This window comes from Oncorhynchus mykiss, chromosome 18 (assembly GCF_057628025.1).
Source record: "Oncorhynchus mykiss isolate SJ-2025 chromosome 18, ASM5762802v1, whole genome shotgun sequence".
In the NCBI taxonomy this organism is placed as follows: Eukaryota; Metazoa; Chordata; class Actinopteri; order Salmoniformes; family Salmonidae; genus Oncorhynchus; species Oncorhynchus mykiss.
Window position 1 is genome coordinate 14,278,970 of NC_143039.1, and position 25,526 is coordinate 14,304,495.

Consider the following 25,526-nt stretch of genomic DNA (forward strand, 5'->3'; position numbering starts at 1 on the left):
TGTCATAATTTCATATTGACAGATAGAGACGGCAACATGCGGAGCCGCAGTAACTCAGGTGTGAAGCTCGATGGATTCGCCAGGCTCGTTCATGAGACTATTCTATGTCACCAGGTATGTTTCATTATATCACGTACCACTGCCAGACACAATGTCACGTTATGTCATGCGAATAACATTCGTACAGTTACCATTTGCAATGAAAGAAGTCATGCACAATAGGTCTAATGATATTGATACATCAGTAAAATCCCCACAGTAGGCTAAATGTCTGTTACTTATCCTTAGAAAGCCAAGAGTCAATAGCTCTCTGTTTTTAAATGGGAAAACTGTCCTGGCGTGGACTCCCTAAAATAAATAAAAGCTTGGACAAAGGTCAACTTAAAATAGAGTGAGAACATAGAAAGTATTTTTCTTATCTACTCTACTTGAGGTCAGTCAACAGTCTTTCTCTCTCTCTCTCAATTCAATTTCAATTTAAGGGGCTATATTGGTATGGCAAACATATGATAAACTAGAGTGAAATAGACAATAAAAAATGAACAGTGAACATTACACTCACAAAAGTTCCAAAATAATAAAGACATTTCAAATGGCATATTATGTCTTTATACAGTGTTGTAACGATGTACAAAAGGGAAAATAAATCAACATAAATATGGGTTGTATTTACAATGGTGTTTGTTTTTCACTGGTTGCCCTTTTCTTGTGGCAACAGGTCACACATCTTGCTGCTGTGATGTCACAATGTGGTATTTCACCCAATAGATATTGGATTTGTTTTCAAATTCTTTGTGGTTCTGTGTAATCTGAGAAAAATATGTGTCTAATATGGCCATACATTGGGCAGGAGGTTAGGAAACTGAGCTGCATATCCATCTCATTTTGTGGGCAGTGTGCCCATAGCCTTTCTTCTCTTGAGAGCCATGTCTGCCTACGGCGGCCTAAAGTCATGTTTGACGCAATTTGAAAGCAAAATCTTGTACAGCACTGTTAAGTTTGGGTCAGTCACAGTGGTCAGGTATTCTGCCACTGTGTACTCTCTGTTTAGGGCCAAATAGCAATCTAGTCTGCTCTGTTTTTTGTTAATTCTTTCCAATGTGTCAAGTAATTATCTTTTTGTTTTCTCATGATTTGGTTGGGTCTAATTGTGTTGCTGTCCTGGGGCTCTGTGGGGTCTGTTTGTGAACAGAGCCCCAGGACCAGCTTGCTTAGGGGACTTTTTTTTTTTTTTTACCTTTATTTAACCAGGCAAGTCAGTAAGAACCAATTGTTATTTTCAATGACAGCCTAGGGTTCTGACTTCTGTTGACTACACAACATGGCGGATATCTGTTTGGGTTGTTTTGGTCTCTTTTTTTATTTATTTTTTTATTTTTTTTATTTCACCTTTATTTAACCAGGTAGGCTAGTTGAGAACAAGTTCTCATTTACAATTGCGACCTGGCCAAGATAAGGCATAGCAGTGTGAACAGACAACACAGAGTTACACATGGAGTAAACAATTAACAAGTCAATAACACAGTAGAAAAAAGGGGAGTCTATATATACATTGTGTGCAAAAGGCATGAGAAGGTAGGCAAATAATTACAATTATGCAGATTAACACTGGAGTGATAAATGATCAGATGGTTATGTACAGGTAGAGATATTGGTGTGCAAAAGAGCAGAAAAATAAATAAATAAAAACAGTATGGGGATGAGGTAGGTGAAAATGGGTGGGCTATTTACCAATAGACTATGTACAGCTGCAGCGATCGGTTAGCTGCTCAGATAGCAGATGTTTGAAGTTGGTGAGGGAGATAAAAATCTCCAACTTCAGCGATTTTTGCAATTCGTTCCAGTCACAGGCAGCAGAGAACTGGAACGAAAGGCGGCCAAATGAGGTGTTGGCTTTAGGGATGATCAGTGAGATACACCTGCTGGAGCGCGTGCTACGGATGGGTGTTGCCATCGTAACCAGTGAACTGAGATAAGGCGGAGCTTTACCTAGCATGGACTTGTAGATGACCTGGAGCCAGTGGGTCTGGCGACGAATATGTAGCGAGGGCCAGCCGACTAGAGCATACAGGTCGCAGTGGTGGGTGGTATAAGGTGCTTTAGTGACAAAACGGATGGCACTGTGATAAACTGCATCCAGTTTGCTGAGTAGAGTGTTGGAAGCAATTTTGTAGATGACATCGCCGAAGTCGAGGATCTGAGCGGGTTAACTGCCTGTTCAGGGGCAGAACGACAGATTTGTACCTTGTCAGCTCGGGGATTTGAACTTGCAACCTTTCGGTTACTAGTCCCAACGCTCTAATCTCTAGGCTACCCTTTTAAAATGATAAACTTGGATTAGCTAACACAACGTGTCATTGGAACACAGGAGTGATGGTTGCTGATAATGGGCCTCTGTACACCTATGTAGATATTCCTAAAAAAATCTGTTGTTTCCTGCTACAATAATCATTTACAACATTAACAATGACTCTTTCGCAACAGCTAACAGGGATCCTAATAAAATACCAAAATACTACTACAAGAGACGTGTGTGTGTGTGTGTGTGTGTGTGTGTGTGTGTGTGTGTGTGTGTGTGTGTGTGTGTCTGGTTGAAGTTTACATACACTTAGGTTGGAGTCATTAAAACTCGTTTTTCAACCACTACACACATTTCTTGTTAAAACCTCCTTGGGCTGAGATCCTGCTAACGGGATCGATATGACAACAGTGAAAGTGCAGGGCGCCAAATTCAAAACAACAGAAATCCCATAATTAAAATTCCTCAAACATACAAGTATTTTACAGCATTTTAAAGATACACTTGTTGTAAATCCAGCCACAGTGTCTGATTTCAAAAAGGCTTTACGATGAAAGCACACCAAACAATTATGTTAGGTCAGAGCCAAGTCACAGAAAAACACAGCCATTTTTCCAGCCAAAGAGAGGAGTCACAAAAAGCAGAAATAGAGAGAAATAAATTACTAACCTTTGATGATCTTCATCAGATGACACTCATAGGACTTCATGTTACACAATACATGTATGTTTTGTTCGATAATGTTCATATTTATATCCAAAAATCTCAGTATACATTGGCACGTTACGTTCAGTAGTTCCAAAACATCCGGTGATTTTGCAGAGAGCCACATCAATTTACAGAAATAATAAACATTGATAAAAGATACAACTATAATGCACGGAATTATAGATACACTTCTCCTTAATGCAACCGCTGTCTCAGATTTCAAAAAAGCTTTACCGAAAAAGCACACCATGCTATAATCTGAGTACAGCGCTCAGAGACCAAAACAACCCAAACAGATATCCCCATGTTGTGTAGTCAACAGAAGTCAGAAATAGTATTATAAATATTCACTTACCTTTGATGATCTTCATCAGAATGCACTCACAGGAATCCCAGTTCCACAATAAATGTTTGTTTTGTTCGATAATGTCCATCATTTATGTCCAAATATCTCCTTTTTGTTCACGCGTTTAGCCCAGTAAAAGAAAAAAGACAAAAAGTCAAAACAGTTCAATTACAGTCCGTAGAAACATGTCAAACGATGTATAGAATCAATCCTTAGGATGCATGTCAGAGCAAAAACCAAGCCGAGAGGTCGAAGGAATTGTGGGAATCGAGGGATCGAGGAAAGATGAACAGAGCAAAGTAGAGAGAGATTCTTGATGAAAACCTGCTCCAGCGCTCTCATAATCTCAGACTGGGTTGAGGGTTCACCTTGCAACAGGACAACGACCCTAAGTACACAGCCAAGACAACGTACAGTAGTGGCTTCGGGACAAGTCTGTGAATGTCCTTGAGTGGCCCAGCCAGAGCCCAGACTTAGATAGATATCTATCTACCTGCCGGCCTAACCTGCCTGTGTAACGGATGTGAAACGGCTAGCTTAGTTAGCGTGGGCGCTAAATAGCGTTTCAATCAGTGACGTCACTTGCTCTGAGACCTTGAAGTAGTAGTTCCCCTTGCTCTGCAAGGGCCGCGGCTTTTGTGGAGCGATGGGTAACGATGCTTCGAGGGTGACTGTTGATGTGTGCAGAAGGTCCCTAGTTCGCGCCCGGGTATGGGCGAGTGGACGGTCTAAATTTGTACTGTTATATTGATGCTGTTGACCCGGATTACTGGTTGCTGCGGAAAAAGGAGGAAGGTCAAAAGGGGGGTGAGTGTAACGGATGTGAAACGGCTAGCTTAGTTAGCGTGGGCGCTAAATAGCGTTTCAATCAGTGACGTCACTTGCTCTGAGACCTTGAAGTAGTAGTTCCCCTTGCTCTGCAAGGGCCGCGGCTTTTGTGGAGCGATGGGTAACGACGCTTCGTAGGCGTCAGTTGTTGATGTGTGCAGAAGGTCCCTGGTTCGCGCCCGGGTATGGGCGAGGGGACGGTTTAAAATGATACTGTTATGCTGTTGACCCGGATTACTGGTTGCTGCGGAAAAGGAGGAAGGTCAAAAGGGGGGTGAGTGTAACGGATGTGAAACGGCTAGCTTAGTTAGCGTGGGCGCTAAATAGCGTTTCAATCAGTGACGTCACTTGCTCTGAGACCTTGAAGTAGTAGTTCCCCTTGCTCTGCAAGGGCCGCGGCTTTTGTGGAGCGATGGGTAACGACGCTTCGTTGTCAGTTGTTGATGTGTGCAGAAGGTCCCTGGTTCGCGCCCGGGTATGGGCGAGGGGACGGTTTAAAATTATACTGTTACACCTGTCTAACCTGTGTGTGTCTCCAGAACCCAGTAACAGGCCTGTTGCCCTGCAGTGTCCAGCTGCCAGATGCCTGGGTGCGTGACAATGTCTACAGCATCCTGGCGGTGTGGGGTCTGGGGATGGCCTACAGGAAGAACGCTGACCGGGATGAGGACAAGGCCAAGGCCTACGAACTGGAGCAGGTGACTGGCTGGCTCCCATCTCACAGCATGTCAAAATAGTGGTGTGTCCTCCATACTTACTGTACTGTGGGATCTGTGTTGTGTCCTCCATACTTACTGTACTGTGGGATCTGTGTTGTGTGTCCTCCATACTTACTGTACTGTGTGATCTGTGTTGTGTGTTCCATACTTACTGTACTGTGTGATCTGTGTTGGAAAGGGGGTCTGAATATTCCTTGACTGCAAGGACCCGACCTCATGACCACACTGTGTCGTAACAAGACATTCCTCTCCCGAAACATGTTAGTGTGTTCCATGCATGTTGTCCTATGATCTATGTTGTAGGCCACAGGCAGAGATCGGCATATTTCAGTCCTTGGAGTCCTGAATAGATAAACTTGGGAAAGCAGGAGTTACCGATCCCTGTAAGGTGTGGTAAATATCTACATTTGTATTATTCTACAGAGTGTTGTCAAGCTGATGCAAGGGCTGCTCCAGTGTATGATGCGACAGGTGGGTTACCGTGGTTACTGTCCCATTCTTTCTACCATGTAACAACACAGTCACTAGTATATGGCATAAGGGCAACAATGCACTACGCTGTGGGAGCAATTCTGTATGTGTTTCTCCCTTGGTCTGGCTGTGTAATAGCCTTTTCTGAGCATGTCAGTGTGTCTGACTACAGGTGGCCAAGGTGGAGAAGTTTAAACACACCCAGAGCCCCAAGGACTGTCTGCACGCCAAGTACCACACCCCCACCTGTGCTACCGTGGTGGGGGACGATCAGTGGGGACACCTGCAGGTTGATGCCACCTCTCTGTACCTGCTGGTTTTGGCTCAGATGACTGCCTCAGGTACCGTGTGTGTGTGTCGATGTGTGTGTGTGTGTGTGTGTGTGTGTGTGTGTGTGTGTCTGTGTTACTGTGTGTGTGTGTGTGTGTGTGTGTCTGTGTTACTGTGTGTGTGTGTGTGTGTGTGTGTGTGTGTGTGTGTGTGTGTGTGTGTGTGTGTGTGTGTGTGTGTGTGTGTGTATGTGTCTGTGTGTGTGTGATGGATCGTGTCATTGTGAAATAACTTGACTGTATACCGGCGGCATTGTTCTTTATCACTGTCTGGTCTTCTCCAGGTCTTCGTATCATATCAACCCTGCATGAAGTGGCTTTTATCCAGAACCTGGTCTTCTACATTGAGGCTGCTTATAAAGTTGCGGTAGGTAATGTTCAAGGTCTGTTTGAGCGAGGCTCTCTTCTTCTAATCTCACTAGCATACGACTTAGCAGGAAGTAATAGAAGTCTGAACGGTAATGGAGACAGAAGCAATACTATACTGAAGATCAATAGGAATATCAATAGAGGTAGTGGAGACTATAGAAGTGTCGTGCTATAAGGAACACCTTACCAAACAATACCTTTTACATGGCTTATACAGTATATTGTAAAATCCCACACAGTGAACTTTCTAATTGGTTGGTAGAATAACTTTCAATACATTTCATTGGTCAACATGGGAACATCAGCACTTAACCCTAAAAGCATCAACATATTTTTTAGCTTAAAAGCGCCAACAGGTCAAAGGCCTGTGTGGTCGGCTAAAACAGATAATTATAAACTAACAGGTGAAAACTACTGAACATAATTCATTGACATAATGTCATAATTATTAACATAATGTCAACAGAGTATTTAATTAACATAATGTCAACAGAGAGCTGACATGGTACTGAAAAATAAATGGTTCAACTGGTCAACAACTGACGTTTCCCATCCAGGAGAATGTGTCTTAGTTAGCGACTTCACCAACCAGAATACGTTTCTCATCCAGGAGAATGTGTCTTAGTTAGCAGTATATATTGGATATACAGTATACAGTATATATTGGATTCGGTCAAAATAAAATTATATTTAGGTTCAAGTTAAGGTCTTCAAATAGAATGATTTTAAACCTGGTTGTCATGGTAACTGGGTCTCTCTCTCTCTCTCTCTCTCTCTCTCTCTCTCTCTCTCTCTGTGCAGGATTATGGGATGTGGGAGCGAGGGGACAAGACCAATCAGGGGATCCCAGAACTGAACGCCAGCTCTGTGGGGATGGCCAAGGTACTGACGCTTTAGATGTAATGCTTGTCCTATATGTAACAATGATAATACATGGTCTCCTTGTACGTCTCCAATCATATCTAAACTACCATATCTAGACTCATAACAGTCCTCTTATCGCAACACAGCTACTATATCTAAACTCCTAAAACAACAACAACATGTTGGGTTTTATGTTCAGGCTGCATTGGAGGCCATTGATGAGCTGGACCTCTTTGGGGCTCATGGAGGACCCAAATCTGTCATTCACGTTTTGCCAGACGAGGTGGAGCACTGCCAGGTACTGTGATAAACATGTCCTATCTTATCTAGCCTGGTGAGGCAGTGTCCAGTCTGGTTTAATCACCTCTAGCCTGGTGAGGGCAGTATCCATTCTGGTTTAATCTTCTCTAGCCATGGTGAGTGCAGTGTCCAGTCTGGTTTAATCTTCTCTAGCCTGGTGAGTGCAGTGTCCAGTCTGGTTTAATTTTCTCTAGCCTGGTGAGGGCAGTGTCCAGTCTGGTTTAATCTTCTCTAGCCTGGTGAGTGCAGTGTCCAGTCTGGTTTAATCTTCTCTAGCCTGGTGAGTGCAGTGTCCAGTCTGATTTAATCTTCTCTAGCCTGGTGAGGGCAGTGTCCAGTCTGGTTTAATCTTATCTAGCCTGGTGAGGGCAGTGTCCAATCTGGTTTAATCTTCTCTAGCCTGGTGAGGCAGTGTCCAGTCTGGTTTAATCTTATCTAGCCTGGTGAGGGCAGTGTCCAGTCTGGTTTAATCTTCTCTAGCCTGGTGAGGGCAGTGTCCAGTCTAGTTTAATCTTCTTTAGCCTGGTGAGGGCAGTGTCCAGTCTGGTTTAATCTTCTCTAGCTTGGTGAGTGCAGTGTCCAGTCTGGTTTATTCTCCTCTAGCCTGGTGAGGGCAGTGTCCAGTCTGGTTTAATCTTCTCTAGCCTGGTGAGGGCAGTGTCCAGTCTGGTTTAATCTTCTCTAGCCTGGTGAGTGCAGTGTCCAGTCTGGTTTAATCTTCTCTAGCCTGGTGAGGCAGTGTCCAGTCTGGTTTAATCTTCTCTAGCCTGGTGAGGCAGTGTCCAGTCTGGTTTAATCTTTTCTAGCCTGGTGAGGGCAGTGTCCAGTCTGGTTTAATCTTCTCTAGCCTGGTGAGGGCAGTGTCCAGTCTGGTTTAATCTTCTCTAGCCTGGTGAGTGCAGTGTCCAGTCTGGTTTAATCTTCTCTAGCCTGGTGAGGCAGTGTCCAGTCTGGTTTAATCTTCTCTAGCCTGGTGAGGCAGTGTCCAGTCTGGTTTAATCTTTTCTAGCCTGGTGAGGGCAGTGTCCAGTCTGGTTTAATCTTCTCTAGCCTGGTGAGGGCAGTGTCCAGTCTGGTTTAATCTTCTCTAGCCTGGTGAGGGCAGTGTCCAGTCTGGTTTAATCTTCTCTAGCCTGGTGAGGGCAGTGTCCAGTCTGGTTTAATCTTCTCTAGCCTGGTGAGTGCAGTGTCCAGTCTGGTTTAATCTTCTCTAGCCTGGTGAGGGCAGTGTCCAGTCTGTTTTAATCAGATTATTTTATAAACCTTAAAATGATATGTATAAAACTGACCATTGTCTTACGTCAGATAGCACAACTGATGTCTCCTGGCAACACGGTGGTGTCAGAATGACGCCATCTGTCAGAAACTGACCCATTTGTATTTGACCTCTCCAGGCTATCCTGTGCTCCATGCTGCCACGAGCCTCCACCTCTAAAGAGATCGACGCTGGTCTCCTGTCAATCATCTCCTTCCCTGCCTTCGCTGTCGAGGATGCAGACCTGGTCACCATCACTAAGACTGAGATCATATCCAAGCTACAGGTAGTTAGGATCCTGCCTAGACTGGACCACAGACACAGTGAGATCATATCTAAGCTACAGGTAGATAGGATCCTGTCTAGACTGGACCACAGACACAGTGAGATCATATCCAAGCTACAGGTAGATAGGATCCTGTCTAGACTGGACCACAGATACAGTGAGATCATATCCAAGATACAGGTAGATAGGATCCTGTCTAGACTGGACCACAGATACAGTGAGATCATGTCCAGGCTACAGGTAGATAGGATCCTGTCTAGACTGGACCACAGATACAGTGAGACCATATCCAGGCTACAGGTAGATAGGAGTCTGTCTAGACTGGACCACAGATACAGTGAGATCATATCCAGGCTACAGGTAGATAGGAGTCTGTCTAGACTGGACCACAGATACAGTGAGATCATATCCAGGCTACAGGTAGATAGGATCCTGTCTAGACTGGACCACAGATACAGTGAGATCATATCCAGGCTACAGGTAGATAGGATCCTGTCTAGACTGGACCACAGATACAGTGAGATCATATCCAGGCTACAGGTAGATAGGATCCTGTCTAGCTAGACTGGACCACAAACACACTATATGGGCTAGTTGATTCCCAGACTCAGATTAAGCCTAGTCCGGGATGGTGAAAGGATGTCAATGGGAAACGTCCATTGGCTAGGCTTCATGGTGCTCTAGAATGACGTATCTAAAGGACTCCGTTCCCTTCCCCAGGGACGCTATGGCTGCTGCCGTTTCATCAGAGATGGATACCGATGCCCAAGAGAGGTACTGTACAGATTTGTATGTTTTTCTCCTTACAGTGTGAAATACACTAGATTTTCATCCAATGGTCTCGTATCTGCGCTGTAGCCAACAGCAGGCAGATACAGTGTGTGTAGGCTCGTCTACATGATGACATTATTATTGATTAAGAGTGAAAATACTGTTATTTGTCAAAACGGCAACCAAGCATCGATCATCATGTCACCAGAATCAGACCCTCGATATTTATTGGAAAGGAGCATCAAGCTCATCACCTTGCACTTTCACCACCCTGTGAAGTTCATCATAACTTATTTCATCTGTAGCCTAATAAACTGCATGGTTTCCTGAGTCGTAGTGGGAGGACACCACAACATGTCATCTGTAGTCTAATAAACTGCATGGTTTCCTGAGTCGTAGAGGAGGACCACACAACATGTCATCTGTAGCCTAATAAACTGCATGGTTTCCTGAGTCGTAGTGGGAGGACACCACAACATGTCATCTGTAGCCTAATAAACTGCATGGTTTCCTGAGTCGTAGTGGGAGGACACCACAACATGTCATCTGTAGTCTAATAAACTGCATGGTTTCCTGAGTCGTAGTGGGAGGACCACACAACATGTCATCTGTAGTCTAATAAACTGCATGGTTTCCTGAGTCGTAGTGGGAGGACACCACAACATGTCATCTGTAGCCTAATAAACTGCATGGTTTCCTGAGTCGTAGTGGGAGGACACCACAACATGTCATCTGTAGTCTAATAAACTGCATGGTTTCCTGAGTCGTGGTGGGAGGACCACACAACATGTCATCTGTAGCCTAATAAACTGCATGGTTTCCTGAGTCGTGGTGGGAGGACACCACAACATGTCATCTGTAGCCTAATAAACTGCATGGTTTCCTGAGTCGTGGTGGGAGGACACCACAACATGTCATCTGTAGCCTAATAAACTGCATGGTTTCCTGAGTCGTGGTGGGAGGACCACACAACATGTAATCTGTAGCCTAATAAACTGCATGGTTTCCTGAGTCGTGGTGGGAGGACACCACAACATGTCATCTGTAGCCTAATAAACTGCATGGTTTCCTGAGTCGTGGTGGGAGGACCACACAACATGTCATCTGTAGTCTAATAAACTGCATGGTTTCCTGAGTCGTAGTGGGAGGACACCACAACATGTCATCTGTAGCCTAATAAACTGCATGGTTTCCTGAGTCGTGGTGGGAGGACACCACAACATGTCATCTGTAGCCTAATAAACTGCATGGTTTCCTGAGTCGTAGTGGGAGGACACCACAACATGTCATCTGTAGTCTAATAAACTGCATGGTTTCCTGAGTCGTGGTGGGAGGACACCACAACATGTCATCTGTAGCCTAATAAACTGTATGGTTTCCCGAGTCGTGGTGGGAGGACCACACAACATGTCATCTGTAGCCTAATAAACTGCATGGTTTCCTGAGTCGTGGTGGGAGGACACCACAACATGTCATCTGTAGCCTAATAAACTGCATGGTTTCCTGAGTCGTGGTGGGAGGACACCACAACATGTCATCTGTAGCCTAATAAACTGTATGGTTTCCCGAGTCGTAGTGGGAGGACACCACAACATGTCATCTGTAGTCTAATAAACTGCATGGTTTCCTGAGTCGTGGTGGGAGGACACCACAACATGTCATCTGTAGTCTAATAAACTGCATGGTTTCCCGTGTCGTGGAGGGAGGACCACACAACATGTCATCTGTAGTCTAATAAACTGCATGGTTTCCTGAGTCGTGGTGGGAGGACACCTCAACATGTCATCTGTAGTCTAATAAACTGCATGGTTTCCTGAGTCGTGGTGGGAGGACACCACAACATGTCATCTGTAGCCTAATAAACTGCATGGTTTCCTGAGTCGTGGTGGGAGGACCACACAACATGTCATCTGTAGCCTAATAAACTGCATGGTTTCCTGAGTCGTGGTGGGAGGACACCACAACATGTCATCTGTAGTCTAATAAACTGCATGGTTTCCTGAGTCGTGGTGGGAGGACACCACAACATGTCATCTGTAGTCTAATAAACTGCATGGTTTCCCGTGTCGTGGAGGGAGGACCACACAACATGTCATCTGTAGTCTAATAAACTGCATGGTTTCCTGAGTCGTAGTGGGAGGACACCACAACATGTCATCTGTAGTCTAATAAACTGCATGGTTTCCTGAGTCGTGGTGGGAGGACACCACAACATGTCATCTGTAGTCTAATAAACTGCATGGTTTCCTGAGTCGTAGTGGGAGGACCACACAACATGTCATCTGTAGTCTAATAAACTGCATGGTTTCCTGAGTCGTGGTGGGAGGACACCACAACATGTCATCTGTAGCCTAATAAACTGCATGGTTTCCTGAGTCGTAGTGGGAGGACACCACAACATGTCATCTGTAGTCTAATAAACTGCATGGTTTCCTGAGTCGTGGTGGGAGGACACCACAACATGTCATCTGTAGCCTAATAAACTACATGGTTTCCTGAGTCGTGGTGGGAGGACCACACAACATGTCATCTGTAGCCTAATAAACTGCATGGTTTCCTGAGTCGTGGTGGGAGGACACCTCAACATGTCATCTGTAGTCTAATAAACTGCATGGTTTCCTGAGTCGTGGTGGGAGGACCACACAACATGTCATCTGTAGTCTAATAAACTGCATGGTTTCCCGAGTCGTGGTGGGAGGACCACACAACATGTCATCTGTAGTCTAATAAACTGCATGGTTTCCTGAGTCGTAGTGGGAGGACACCACAACATGTCATCTGTAGTCTAATAAACTGCATGGTTTCCTGAGTCGTGGTGGGAGGACCACACAACATGTCATCTGTAGCCTAATAAACTGCATGGTTTCCTGAGTCGTGGTGGGAGGACACCTCAACATGTCATCTGTAGTCTAATAAACTGCATGGTTTCCTGAGTCGTGGTGGGAGGACCACACAACATGTCATCTGTAGCCTAATAAACTGCATGGTTTCCTGAGTCGTGGTGGGAGGACCACACAACATGTCATCTGTAGTCTAATAAACTGTATGGTTTCCTGAGTCGTGGTGGGAGGACCACACAACATGTCATCTGTAGTCTAATAAACTGCATGGTTTCCTGAGTCGTGGTGGGAGGACACCTCAACATGTCATCTGTAGTCTAATAAACTGCATGGTTTCCTGAGTCGTGGTGGGAGGACCACACAACATGTCATCTGTAGTCTAATAAACTGCATGGTTTCCTGAGTCGTGGTGGGAGGACACCACAACATGTCATCTGTAGTCTAATAAACTGCATGGTTTCCTGAGTCGTGGTGGGAGGACCACACAACATGTCATCTGTAGTCTAATAAACTGTATGGTTTCCTGAGTCGTGGTGGGAGGACCACACAACATGTCATCTGTAGTCTAATAAACTGCATGGTTTCCTGAGTCGTGGTGGGAGGACACCACAACATGTCATCTGTAGTCTAATAAACTGCATGGTTTCCTGAGTCGTGGTGGGAGGACACCACAACATGTCATCTGTAGTCTAATAAACTGTATGGTTTCCTGAGTCGTGGAGGGAGGACCACACAACATGTCATCTGTAGTCTAATAAACTGCATGGTTTCCTGAGTCGTAGTGGGAGGACCACACAACATGTCATCTGTAGCCTAATAAACTGCATGGTTTCCCGAGTCGTGGTGGGAGGACACCACAACATGTCATCTGTAGCCTAATAAACTGTATGGTTTCCCGAGTCGTAGTGGGAGGACCACACAACATGTCATCTGTAGTCTAATAAACTGTATGGTTTCCTGAGTCGTAGTGGGAGGACCACACAACATGTCATCTGTAGTCTAATAAACTGCATGGTTTCCTGAGTCGTGGAGGGAGGACCACACAACATGTCATCTGTAGTCTAATAAACTGTATGGTTTCCTGAGTCGTGGTGGGAGGACACCACAACATGTCATCTGTAGTCTAATAAACTGTATGGTTTCCTGAGTCGTGGTGGGAGGACACCACAACATGTCATCTGTAGTCTAATAAACTGCATGGTTTCCTGAGTCGTGGTGGGAGGACACCACAACATGTCATCTGTAGTCTAATAAACTGCATGGTTTCCTGAGTCGTGGAGGGAGGACCACACAACATGTCATCTGTAGTCTAATAAACTGTATGGTTTCCTGAGTCGTAGTGGGAGGACCACACAACATGTCATCTGTAGTCTAATAAACTGCATGGTTTCCTGAGTCGTGGTGGGAGGACACCACAACATGTCATCTGTAGTCTAATAAACTGCATGGTTTCCTGAGTCGTGGTGGGAGGACCACACAACATGTCATCTGTAGTCTAATAAACTGTATGGTTTCCTGAGTCGTGGTGGGAGGACCACACAACATGTCATCTGTAGTCTAATAAACTGCATGGTTTCCTGAGTCGTGGTGGGAGGACACCACAACATGTCATCTGTAGTCTAATAAACTGCATGGTTTCCTGAGTCGTGGTGGGAGGACACCACAACATGTCATCTGTAGTCTAATAAACTGTATGGTTTCCTGAGTCGTGGAGGGAGGACCACACAACATGTCATCTGTAGTCTAATAAACTGCATGGTTTCCTGAGTCGTAGTGGGAGGACCACACAACATGTCATCTGTAGCCTAATAAACTGCATGGTTTCCCGAGTCGTGTTGGGAGGACACCACAACATGTCATCTGTAGCCTAATAAACTGTATGGTTTCCCGAGTCGTAGTGGGAGGACCACACAACATGTCATCTGTAGTCTAATAAACTGTATGGTTTCCTGAGTCGTAGTGGGAGGACCACACAACATGTCATCTGTAGTCTAATAAACTGCATGGTTTCCTGAGTCGTGGAGGGAGGACCACACAACATGTCATCTGTAGTCTAATAAACTGTATGGTTTCCTGAGTCGTGGTGGGAGGACACCACAACATGTCATCTGTAGTCTAATAAACTGTATGGTTTCCTGAGTCGTGGTGGGAGGACACCACAACATGTCATCTGTAGTCTAATAAACTGCATGGTTTCCTGAGTCGTGGTGGGAGGACACCACAACATGTCATCTGTAGTCTAATAAACTGCATGGTTTCCTGAGTCGTGGAGGGAGGACCACACAACATGTCATCTGTAGTCTAATAAACTGTATGGTTTCCTGAGTCGTAGTGGGAGGACCACACAACATGTCATCTGTAGTCTAATAAACTGCATGGTTTCCTGAGTCGTGGTGGGAGGACACCACAACATGTCATCTGTAGTCTAATAAACTGCATGGTTTCCTGAGTCGTAGTGGGAGGACACCACAACATGTCATCTGTAGTCTAATAAACTGCATGGTTTCCTGAGTCGTGGTGGGAGGACACCACAACATGTCATCTGTAGCCTAATAAACTGCATGGTTTCCTGAGTCGTAGTGGGAGGACACCACAACATGTCATCTGTAGCCTAATAAACTGCATGGTTTCCCGAGTCGTAGTGGGAGGACCACACAACATGTCATCTGTAGTCTAATAAACTGCATGGTTTCCTGAGTCGTAGTGGGAGGACACCACAACATGTCATCTGTAGTCTAATAAACTGCATGGTTTCCTGAGTCGTAGTGGGAGGACCACACAACATGTCATCTGTAGTCTAATAAACTGCATGGTTTCCTGAGTCGTGGTGGGAGGACACCACAACATGTCATCTGTAGTCTAATAAACTGCATGGTTTCCTGAGTCGTGGTGGGAGGACACCACAACATGTCATCTGTAGTCTAATAAACTGCATGGTTTCCTGAGTCGTGGTGGGAGGACACCACAACATGTCATCTGTAGCCTAATAAACTGCATGGTTTCCTGAGTCGTAGTGGGAGGACCACACAACATGTCATCTGTAGTCTAATAAACTGCATGGTTTCCTGAGTCGTGGTGGGAGGACACCACAACATGTCATCTGTAGCCTAATAAACTGCATGGTTTCCTGAGTCGTGGTGGGAGGACACCACAACATGTCATCTGTAGTCTAATAAACTGCATGGTTTCCTGAGTCGTGGAGGGAGGACCACACAACATGTCATCTGTAGTCTAATAAACTGCATGGTTTCCTGAGTCGTGGTGGGAGGACACCACAACATGTCATCTGTAGTCTAATAAACTGCATGGTTTCCTGAGTCGTGGTGGGAGGACACCACAACATGTCATCTGTAGCCTAATAAACTGCATGGTTTCCTGAGTCGTGGTGGGAGGACACCACAACATGTCATCTGTAGTCTAATAAACTGCATGGTTTCCTGAGTCGTGGTGGGAGGACACCACAACATGTCATCTGTAGCCTAATAAACTGCATGGTTTCCTGAGTCGTGGTGGGAGGACACCACAACATGTCATCTGTAGTCTAATAAACTGCATGGTTTCCTGAGTCGTGGTGGGAGGACACCACAACATGTCATCTGTAGTCTAATAAACTGCATGGTTTCCTGAGTCGTGGTGGGAGGACACCACAACATGTCATCTGTAGTCTAATAAACTGTATGGTTTCCTGAGTCGTGGTGGGAGGACACCTCAACATGTCATCTGTAGTCTAATAAACTGCATGGTTTCCTGAGTCGTAGTGGGAGGACACCACAACATGTCATCTGTAGTCTAATAAACTGCATGGTTTCCTGAGTCGTGGTGGGAGGACACCTCAACATGTCATCTGTAGTCTAATAAACTGCATGGTTTCCTGAGTCGTGGTGGGAGGACACCACAACATGTCATCTGTAGCCTAATAAACTGCATGGTTTCCTGAGTCGTAGTGGGAGGACCACACAACATGTCATCTGTAGTCTAATAAACTGCATGGTTTCCTGAGTCGTGGTGGGAGGACACCACAACATGTCATCTGTAGTCTAATAAACTGTATGGTTTCCTGAGTCGTGGTGGGAGGACACCACAACATGTCATCTGTAGCCTAATAAACTGCATGGTTTCCCGAGTCGTAGTGGGAGGACACCACAACATGTCATCTGTAGTCTAATAAACTGCATGGTTTCCTGAGTCGTAGTGGGAGGACACCACAACATGTCATCTGTAGTCTAATAAACTGTATGGTTTCCTGAGTCGTGGTGGGAGGACCACACAACATGTCATCTGTAGTCTAATAAACTGCATGGTTTCCTGAGTCGTGGTGGGAGGACCACACAACATGTCATCTGTAGTCTAATAAACTGTATGGTTTCCTGAGTCGTAGTGGGAGGACACCACAACATGTCATCTGTAGCCTAATAAACTGCATGGTTTCCTGAGTCGTGGTGGGAGGACACCACAACATGTCATCTGTAGCCTAATAAACTGCATGGTTTCCTGAGTCGTGGTGGGAGGACCACACAACATGTCATCTGTAGTCTAATAAACTGTATGGTTTCCTGAGTCGTGGTGGGAGGACACCACAACATGTCATCTGTAGTCTAATAAACTGCATGGTTTCCCGAGTCGTAGTGGGAGGACACCACAACATGTCATCTGTAGTCTAATAAACTGCATGGTTTCCTGAGTCGTGGTGGGAGGACACCACAACATGTCATCTGTAGCCTAATAAACTGCATGGTTTCCTGTCGTAGTGGGAGGACACCACAACATGTCATCTGTAGCCTAATAAACTGCATGGTTTCCTGAGTCGTGGAGGGAGGACACCACAACATGTCATCTGTAGCCTAATAAACTGTATGGTTTCCTGAGTCGTGGTGGGAGGACCACACAACATGTCATCTGTAGTCTAATAAACTGCATGGTTTCCTGAGTCGTGGTGGGAGGACCACACAACATGTCATCTGTAGTCTAATAAACTGCATGGTTTCCCGAGTCGTGGTGGGAGGACACCACAACATGTCATCTGTAGTCTAATAAACTGCATGGTTTCCTGAGTCGTGGTGGGAGGACCACACAACATGTCATCTGTAGTCTAATAAACTGCATGGTTTCCTGAGTCGTGGTGGGAGGACCACACAACATGTCATCTGTAGTCTAATAAACTGCATGGTTTCCCGAGTCGTGGTGGGAGGACACCTCAACATGTCATCTGTAGCCTAATAAACTGCATGGTTTCCTGAGTCGTGGTGGGAGGACACCACAACATGTCATCTGTAGCCTAATAAACTGTATGGTTTCCTGAGTCGTGGTGGGAGGACACCACAACATGTCATCTGTAGTCTAATAAACTGCATGGTTTCCTGAGTCGTAGTGGGAGGACCACACAACATGTCATCTGTAGTCTAATAAACTGCATGGTTTCCCGAGTCGTGGTGGGAGGACACCACAACATGTCATCTGTAGTCTAATAAACTGCATGGTTTCCTGAGTCGTGGTGGGAGGACACCACAACATGTCATCTGTAGTCTAATAAACTGCATGGTTTCCTGAGTCGTGGTGGGAGGACACCACAACATGTCATCTGTAGCCTAATAAACTGCATGGTTTCCTGAGTCGTAGTGGGAGGACCACACAACATGTCATCTGTAGTCTAATAAACTGCATGGTTTCCTGAGTCGTGGTGGGAGGACAACACAACATGTCATCTGTAGTCTAATAAACTGCATGGTTTCCTGAGTCGTGGTGGGAGGACAACACAACATGTCATCTGTAGTCTAATAAACTGCATGGTTTCCTGAGTCGTGGTGGGAGGACAACACAACATGTCATCTGTAGTCTAATAAACTGCATGGTTTCCTGAGTCGTGGTGGGAGGACAACACAACATGTCATCTGTAGTCTAATAAACTGCATGGTTTCCTGAGTCGTGGTGGGAGGACAACACAACATGTCATCTGTAGTCTAATAAACTGCATGGTTTCCTGAGTCGTGGTGGGAGGACAACACAACATGTCATCTGTAGTCTAATAAACTGCATGGTTTCCTGAGTCGTGGTGGGAGGACCACACAACATGTCATCTGTAGTCTAATAAACTGCATGGTTTCCTGAGTCGTGGTGGGAGGACAACACAACATGTCATCTGTAGTCTAATAAACTGCATGGTTTCCTGAGTCGTGGTGGGAGGACCACTGACTCCAAGTTCTCTTCCATATGATGGTTATTATGTCAATATATGTATGTACATAAAGGCGTTTCCACCTCCATTTCCTGCATGTTACATTTTACTCACACAAAAAGGTCCTGCCATGTTGAACAAACAAATGACCTGTTGGCATTTATAAAATGACAGCAAAACGTACTGTTACAGATTAAACAGTAGAACTTAAAGGAAAAATACACTTCAAATCTGTTGGTATTGTTGTCATTCGTCCACAAAGTGTCACTTGCCACATCATCATGACATCATCATGATGCATTTTGCATCACATAAAGATGATGCGTTTTGCATCTATTGCATCTACTTCTTAAAAGTCCAATATCTTGAAAACTTGACTGCTGACATACAAAACATTTTGGGACTGTATTAACAGTGAACTTATGGAAAAAAATACAAAAGATGGTCTTTTAGTGGGGTTTTCCTTGAACTCTCGTTTAAAGATTAGCCTTGTTCTTTTAGATGAGACATTGGGTGTAATATTTCCGTGTCTGTCTGTATGTCTCTCTCAGGACCCGTCCCGTCTCCACTATGACCCAGCTGAACTCAAACTGTTTGAGAATATAGAATGTGAATGGCCAGTGTTCTGGACCTACCTCATTCTGGACGGCATCTTCAGTGGAGACCTAGTACAGGTGTGTGTGGCCGTGTTGGTTCCGTCCCTCTCCTCGTCCCCACCTAGGTTCCACCCTGAATACATCCACACCTGTCACCCACGAAGCATCGTTACCGGTCACTCCACAAAAGCTGTGTCCGTTTCAGAGCAAGGAAAACACACTACCTGTAGGTCTGAGAGCGGGTGACGTCACCGAGCTATATGTCAGACCGCTAGACCACCCCAGGTCATGTGACTGTATGATGAACATGTCCTTTCCTGCTTCCTGTGTCCAGGTGCAGGAGTACAGAGATGCTCTGGAAGAAGTCCTGATCAGAGGGAAGCCCGGGATCCGCCTGATGCCTGAGCTGTACGCTGTCCCACCTGAAAAGGTATCGCCATTACCCCTTTTGAATACAACTTTATCGTCCGTGTGTAAATTGGAAATCCGTCTTTCTTTAGGGCACGTCTGCGTTACTCCTTGTGCCGATATGGGCTGCGGAGAAGTAACAGGTTACACTTGCTACCTTTCTGAATCCTGATAAGTAACAACGTCCCCTACAACTAAGTGAGGAAGACCGTAACTGTGTGGTGTTTCCCCCCAGATGGAGGAAGAGTACGGGAACCCTCACTCCGTGGACAGAGTGGCTATGGGTCAGTTACCTCACATGTGGGGACAGTCCCTCTACATCGTTAGTTCTCTGCTGGCTGAGGTACAAACCTTCTGTCGTCTTATAATAGAGTGATTCAGTCTCTGTCTCACCACAGTGAGGTGTTGGTTGGTGCTTTAGTTCTCTCTCTCTCCGTCTGTTCCTCCAAGGGATTCCTCGCCCCTGGAGAGATCGACCCTCTCAACAGGCGATTCTCCACCAATTTCAAGCCGGACGTAGTCGTACAAGGTTTGCAGCATGTCTAATGTCCTCTCATGCAGGCTGGAAGACATGTGACATCCTTTAACTGGACAAGTAATATACAGTTCTAGACTTGTTGTTTAATTCACTCGTTTTGTTTAAGATCGTTTGCTCCGTGGTCAGGGCTGCCTATCTGAGAGTTTCCTTTCCCTTTTGAGTGTGTGTGTGTGTGTGTGTGTGTGTGTGTGTGTGTGTGTGCCTTCATGTATGTGTGTGTACAAACCATTTGTTTCTGTGTACATACCTTAATTTGTTCTCTGTGTGTGTGTGTGTGTGTGTGTGTGTGTGTGTGTGTGTGTGTGTGTGTGTGTGTGTGTGTGTGTGTGTACACATTGGCAGTGTGTGTGTTAGCGGAGTCGAAGGAGATCCAGGAGCTGCTGAAGAACGATGAAATAGAGGTCCAGACCATCGCTGAGGTCCAGCCCATCAGGGTCATGCCTGCTCGCATCCTCAGCCACGTCTACGTCAAACTGGGTACAGTTACAACTACTTAGAAAGGATTCGCAGAGCCTTCGTAGGGCCTTCATAAGAACTACATAGCTAATGACTTGTTTCACAGGAAACTGCAAGAAGTTGAATCTGAGCGGGAGGCCATACAGGCACATTGGAGTTCTGGGAACCTCGAAATTCTACGAGATCCGGAACCGTACCTACACATTCACCCCTCAGGTGACACACCTTGTTATTACCTTAAGACAGTAGAGGTCCTATCTCCCTAAATGCTCTTGTTTGTTAAATCCTAATCTAGCACACCTAGGGCTTTATCCACAAAGCAGGAATCTGGTTAAAACCTGTTTTAAGACTTTTAAAAAATACTCCCAGCTCAAAGTAGGTTTTAGGATGATGTTAAGCTACTGCCCAGACAACTCTGAGCCAGGAGTAAGTTGATCTCAACTGGTAATCACAACAATCAAAAGTATGGACACACCTACTCATTCAAGGATTTTTCTTTATTTGTACTATTTTCTACATTGTAGAATAATAGTGAAGACATCAAAACTATAAAATATGGAATCATGTAGTAACCCAAAAAGTGTTAAACAAATCAAAATATATTTTATATTTGAGATTCTTCAAAGTAGCCACCCTTTGCCTTAATGACAGCTTTGAACAGTCTTGGCATTCTCTCAACCAGCTTCACCTGGAATGCTTTTCCAACAGTCTTGAAGGAGTTCCCACATATGCTGAGCACTTGTTGGCTGCTTTCCCTTCATTATGCGGTCCAACTCATCCCAATCCATCTCTATTGGGTTGAGGTCGGGTGACCTCAGTGTATATATATTTGGATACGGCCCCTGATTCTACTAATTATCTGCTCATCAAGACCTTGATTAGCTGAATCAGGTGTGTTTGTGTAGGGCTGAATCAAGTGTGTTTGTGTAGGACTGAATCAGGTGTGTTTGGGCTGGAGCAGTAGTGTTGGCCATCTCTCTCCTTTAGTTCCTGGACCAGCATCACTTCTATCTGGCTCTGGACAACCATCTCACTGTCTCTCCTCTCCTTTAGTTCCTGGACCAGCATCACTTCTACCTGGCTCTGGACAACCATCTCACTGTCTCTCCTCTCCTTTAGTTCTTGGACCAGCATCACTTCTACCTGACTCTGGACAACCATCTCACTGTCTCTCCTCTCCTTTAGTTCCTGGACCAGCATCACTTCTACCTGGCTCTGGACAACCATCTCACTGTCTCTCCTCTCCTTTAGTTCCTGGACCAGCATCACTTCTACCTGGCTCTGGACAACCATCTCACTGTCTCTCCTCTCCTTTAGTTCCTGGACCAGCATCACTTCTACCTGACTCTGGACAACCATCTCACTGTCTCTCCTCTCCTTTAGTTCCTGGACCAGCATCACTTCTACCTGGCTCTGGACAACCATCTCACTGTCTCTCCTCTCCTTTAGTTCCTGGACCAGCATCACTTCTACCTGGCTCTGGACAACCATCTCACTGTCTCTCCTCTCCTTTAGTTCTTGGACCAGCATCACTTCTACCTGGCTCTGGACAACCATCTCACTGTCTCTCCTCTCCTTTAGTTCCTGGACCAGCATCACTTCTACCTGGCTCTGGACAACCATCTCACTGTCTCTCCTCTCCTTTAGTTCCTGGACCAGCATCACTTCTACCTGACTCTGGACAACCATCTCACTGTCTCTCCTCTCCTTTAGTTCCTGGACCAGCATCACTTCTACCTGGCTCTGGACAACCATCTCACTGTCTCTCCTCTCCTTTAGTTCCTGGATCAGCATCACTTCTACCTGGCTCTGGACAACCATCTCACTGTCTCTCCTCTCCTTTAGTTCCTGGACCAGCATCACTTCTACCTGGCTCTGGACAACCATCTCACTGTCTCTCCTCTCCTTTAGTTCCTGGACCAGCATCACTTCTACCTGGCTCTGGACAACCAGATGATAGTGGAGATGCTAAGGACGGAGCTGTCCTATCTCTCCTCCTCCTGGAGGATGACCGGACGCCCTACCCTGACCTTCCCCATCACACACAGCATGCTGGGTAAATACCTTCCCCGTCACGCACAGCATGCTGGGTAAATACCTTCCCCGTCACACACAGCATGCTGGATAAATACCCTCCCCTTCCCCGTCACACACAGCATGCTGGGTAAATAACTACACCTTCCCCATCACACACAGAATGCTGGGTATATACCCTCCCCTCCCCGTCACACACAGCATGCTGAGTAAATAACTACACCTTCCCCATCACACACAGAATGCTGGGTAAATACCCTCCCCTCCCCGTCACACACAGCATGCTGGGTAAATAACTACACCTTCCCCATCACACACAGAATGCTGGGTAAATACCCTCCCCTCCCCGTCACACACAGCATGCTGAGTAAATAACTACACCTTCCCCATCACACACAGAATGCTGGGTAAATACCCCTCCCATTCCCCATCACACACAGCATGCTGGGTAAATAACTACACCTTCCCCATCACACACAGAATGCTGGGTAAATACCCCTCCCATTCCCCTTCACACACAGCATGCTGGGTAATCATTCTGTGTTTGTGTGACTTCTGGACTAAACATTTATTTAAATGGGAATTCAAGGATTAATCTGTGTCCAGGAAACTGACTCTTGCTGGGAAACTACATTCTGTATGGGACAAACAAGGTTTATTGATTGGTTGGTTAATTGATCACGTTTCCCTTGTTGTTCCCAGTGGATGATGGTGAGAGCATCGACCCGTGTGTTCTGTCCACTCTGAGGAAGCTGAACGATGGATACTTCGGAGGGGCAAGGTCAGACTGACTCTCTTCCATTTCTAAGGTCACTCATCTTAAGAGAGATCTCTGGATATTTACACAAGGAAATGCTAGGCTCCACTATTTATGTCACTACATCACCTGGTTGTGAAAGTTCCAGTGATGTCCTATTTGGTTCCATTCCATCTTGTGTGTTTTTTTGCAGGGTTCAGATGGCAAACATCTCCAGCTTCCAGACTACCTCGTTCCACACAGAGCTCAGCTTCCTCGACGGAGACACCGATGACGACCTGCTGGAGAATGAAGAAGAGGAGGAAGACGAAGAAGAAAGTTATGTCCCCTCAGGTACGTCAGCCGTGGTGTGCTGTGTGTGTTTATGTCTGTATAGGTCATTGGTGTGCTGTGTGTGTTTATGTCTGTATAGGTCATTGGTGTGCTGTGTGTGTTTATGTCTGTATAGGTCATTGGTGTGCTGTGTGTGTTTATGTCTGTATAGGTCATTGGTGTGCTGTGTGTGTTTATGTCTGTATAGGTCATTGGTGTGTGTTTGTATTTGTGTTTGCGTGTTTGTGCTTGCGGTATGTAATATCATATTGCTGAGTCTACATTTAACTCCCGCCCCCCTCCAGGCAGCTCCAAGGACATGTTTGTGCTTGCGGTATGTAATATCATATTGCTGAGTCTACATTTTACTCCCGCCCCCCTCCAGGCAGCTCCAGGGACATGTTTGACCACTACCTCAGCCAGCTGATGCAGAGCACAGCCACCAAGTGTCATCTCCCTCCCATCCAGAGGGGGCAGCACCACGTGTTTAGTGCTGAACACACCACCAGAGACATCCTCTCCTTCATGGCCCAGGTCCAAGGCCTCAACATGCCCAGTAAGTTATCATCACATTTACTGTTTGTTTATTCACCAAGTGTTAGGTTTAGGGTTATGTATGGGACTCTGTAGGTTTCTACTGTATGGGACTCTGTAGGTTTCTACTGTATGGGACTCTGTAGGTTTCTACTGTATGGGACTCTGTAGGTTTCTACTGTATGGGACTCTGTAGGTTTCTACTGTATGGTTGGGACTCTGTAGGTTTCTACTGTATGGGACTCTGTAGGTTTCTACTGTATGGGTGGGACTCTGTAGGTTTCTACTGTATGGGACTCTGTAGGTTTCTACACTCTGTAGGTTTCTACTGTATGGTTGGGACTCTGTAGGTTTCTACTGTATGGGACTCTGTAGGTTTCTACACTATGTAGGTTTCTACTGTATGGTTGGGACTCTGTAGGTTTCTACTGTATGGGACTCTGTAGGTTTCTACTGTATGGGACTCTGTAGGTTTCTACTGTATGGGTGGGACTCTGTAGGTTTCCACTGTATGGTTGGGACTCTGTAGGTTTCTACTGTATAGTTGGGACTCTGTAGGTTTCTACTGTATGGGACTCTGTAGGTTTCTACTGTATGGTTGGGACTCTGTAGGTTTCTACTGTATGGGTGGGACTCTGTTGGTTTCTACTGTATAGTTGGGACTCTGTAGGTTTCTACTGTATGGGACTCTGTAGGTTTCTACTGTATGGTTGGGACTCTGTAGGTTTCTACTGTATGGGACTCTGTAGGTTTCTACTGTATGGTTGGGACTCTGTAGGTTTCTACTGTATGGGACTCTGTAGGTTTCTACTGTATGGTTGGGACTCTGTTGGTTTCTACTGTATGGGACTCTGTAGGTTTCTACTGTATGGTTGGGACTCTGTAGGTTTCTACTGTATGGTTGGGACTCTGTAGGTTTCTACTGTATGGTTGGGACTCTGTAGGTTTCTACTGTATGGGACTCTGTAGGTTTCTACTGTATGGGTGGGACTCTGTAGGTTTCTACTGTATGGGACTCTGTAGGTTTCTACACTCTGTAGGTTTCTACTGTATGGTTGGGACTCTGTAGGTTTCTACTGTATGGGACTCTGTAGGTTTCTACACTATGTAGGTTTCTACTGTATGGTTGGGACTCTGTAGGTTTCTACTGTATGGGACTCTGTAGGTTTCTACTGTATGGGACTCTGTAGGTTTCTACTGTATGGGTGGGACTCTGTAGGTTTCCACTGTATGGTTGGGACTCTGTAGGTTTCTACTGTATAGTTGGGACTCTGTAGGTTTCTACTGTATGGGACTCTGTAGGTTTCTACTGTATGGTTGGGACTCTGTAGGTT

At 45.6% G+C, this 25,526-nt stretch overlaps 1 protein-coding gene across 12 annotated transcripts in view; it reads left to right on the forward strand.

Annotated features, from left to right (window-relative positions):
* Positions 1–25,526, forward strand: part of phka2 (phosphorylase kinase, alpha 2 (liver)) — a 63,674-nt gene that overhangs the window by 701 nt on the left and 37,447 nt on the right. For 6 of the 12 annotated variants that reach the window (XR_016488275.1, XR_016488276.1, XM_090207233.1 and 3 more), the window contains exons 2-20: positions 23–114; positions 4,721–4,879; positions 5,324–5,371; positions 5,544–5,712; positions 5,985–6,067; positions 6,871–6,951; positions 7,133–7,231; positions 8,628–8,774; positions 9,495–9,548; positions 19,109–19,231; positions 19,488–19,583; positions 19,797–19,904; positions 20,012–20,090; positions 20,442–20,576; positions 20,662–20,771; positions 22,467–22,611; positions 23,292–23,370; positions 23,540–23,679; positions 24,044–24,214. Coding sequence is in view for 10 of the 12 variants with exons in the window: in XM_090207233.1 (XP_090063359.1) it covers positions 37–114; positions 4,721–4,879; positions 5,324–5,371; positions 5,544–5,712; positions 5,985–6,067; positions 6,871–6,951; positions 7,133–7,231; positions 8,628–8,774; positions 9,495–9,548; positions 19,109–19,231; positions 19,488–19,583; positions 19,797–19,904; positions 20,012–20,090; positions 20,442–20,576; positions 20,662–20,771; positions 22,467–22,611; positions 23,292–23,370; positions 23,540–23,679; positions 24,044–24,214 (2,104 nt within the window). In the remaining 2 variants the exon portion in view is untranslated. Of the gene's footprint in view, positions 1–22; positions 115–4,720; positions 4,921–5,323; positions 5,372–5,543; positions 5,713–5,984; positions 6,068–6,870; positions 6,952–7,132; positions 7,232–8,627; positions 8,775–8,976; positions 9,315–9,494; positions 9,549–19,108; positions 19,232–19,487; positions 19,584–19,796; positions 19,905–20,011; positions 20,091–20,441; positions 20,577–20,661; positions 20,772–22,466; positions 22,612–23,291; positions 23,371–23,539; positions 23,680–24,043; positions 24,215–25,526 lie in introns of those variants that run through there. The other 6 variants (XM_090207234.1, XM_090207235.1, XM_090207236.1 and 3 more) reach the window with 4 other exon arrangements.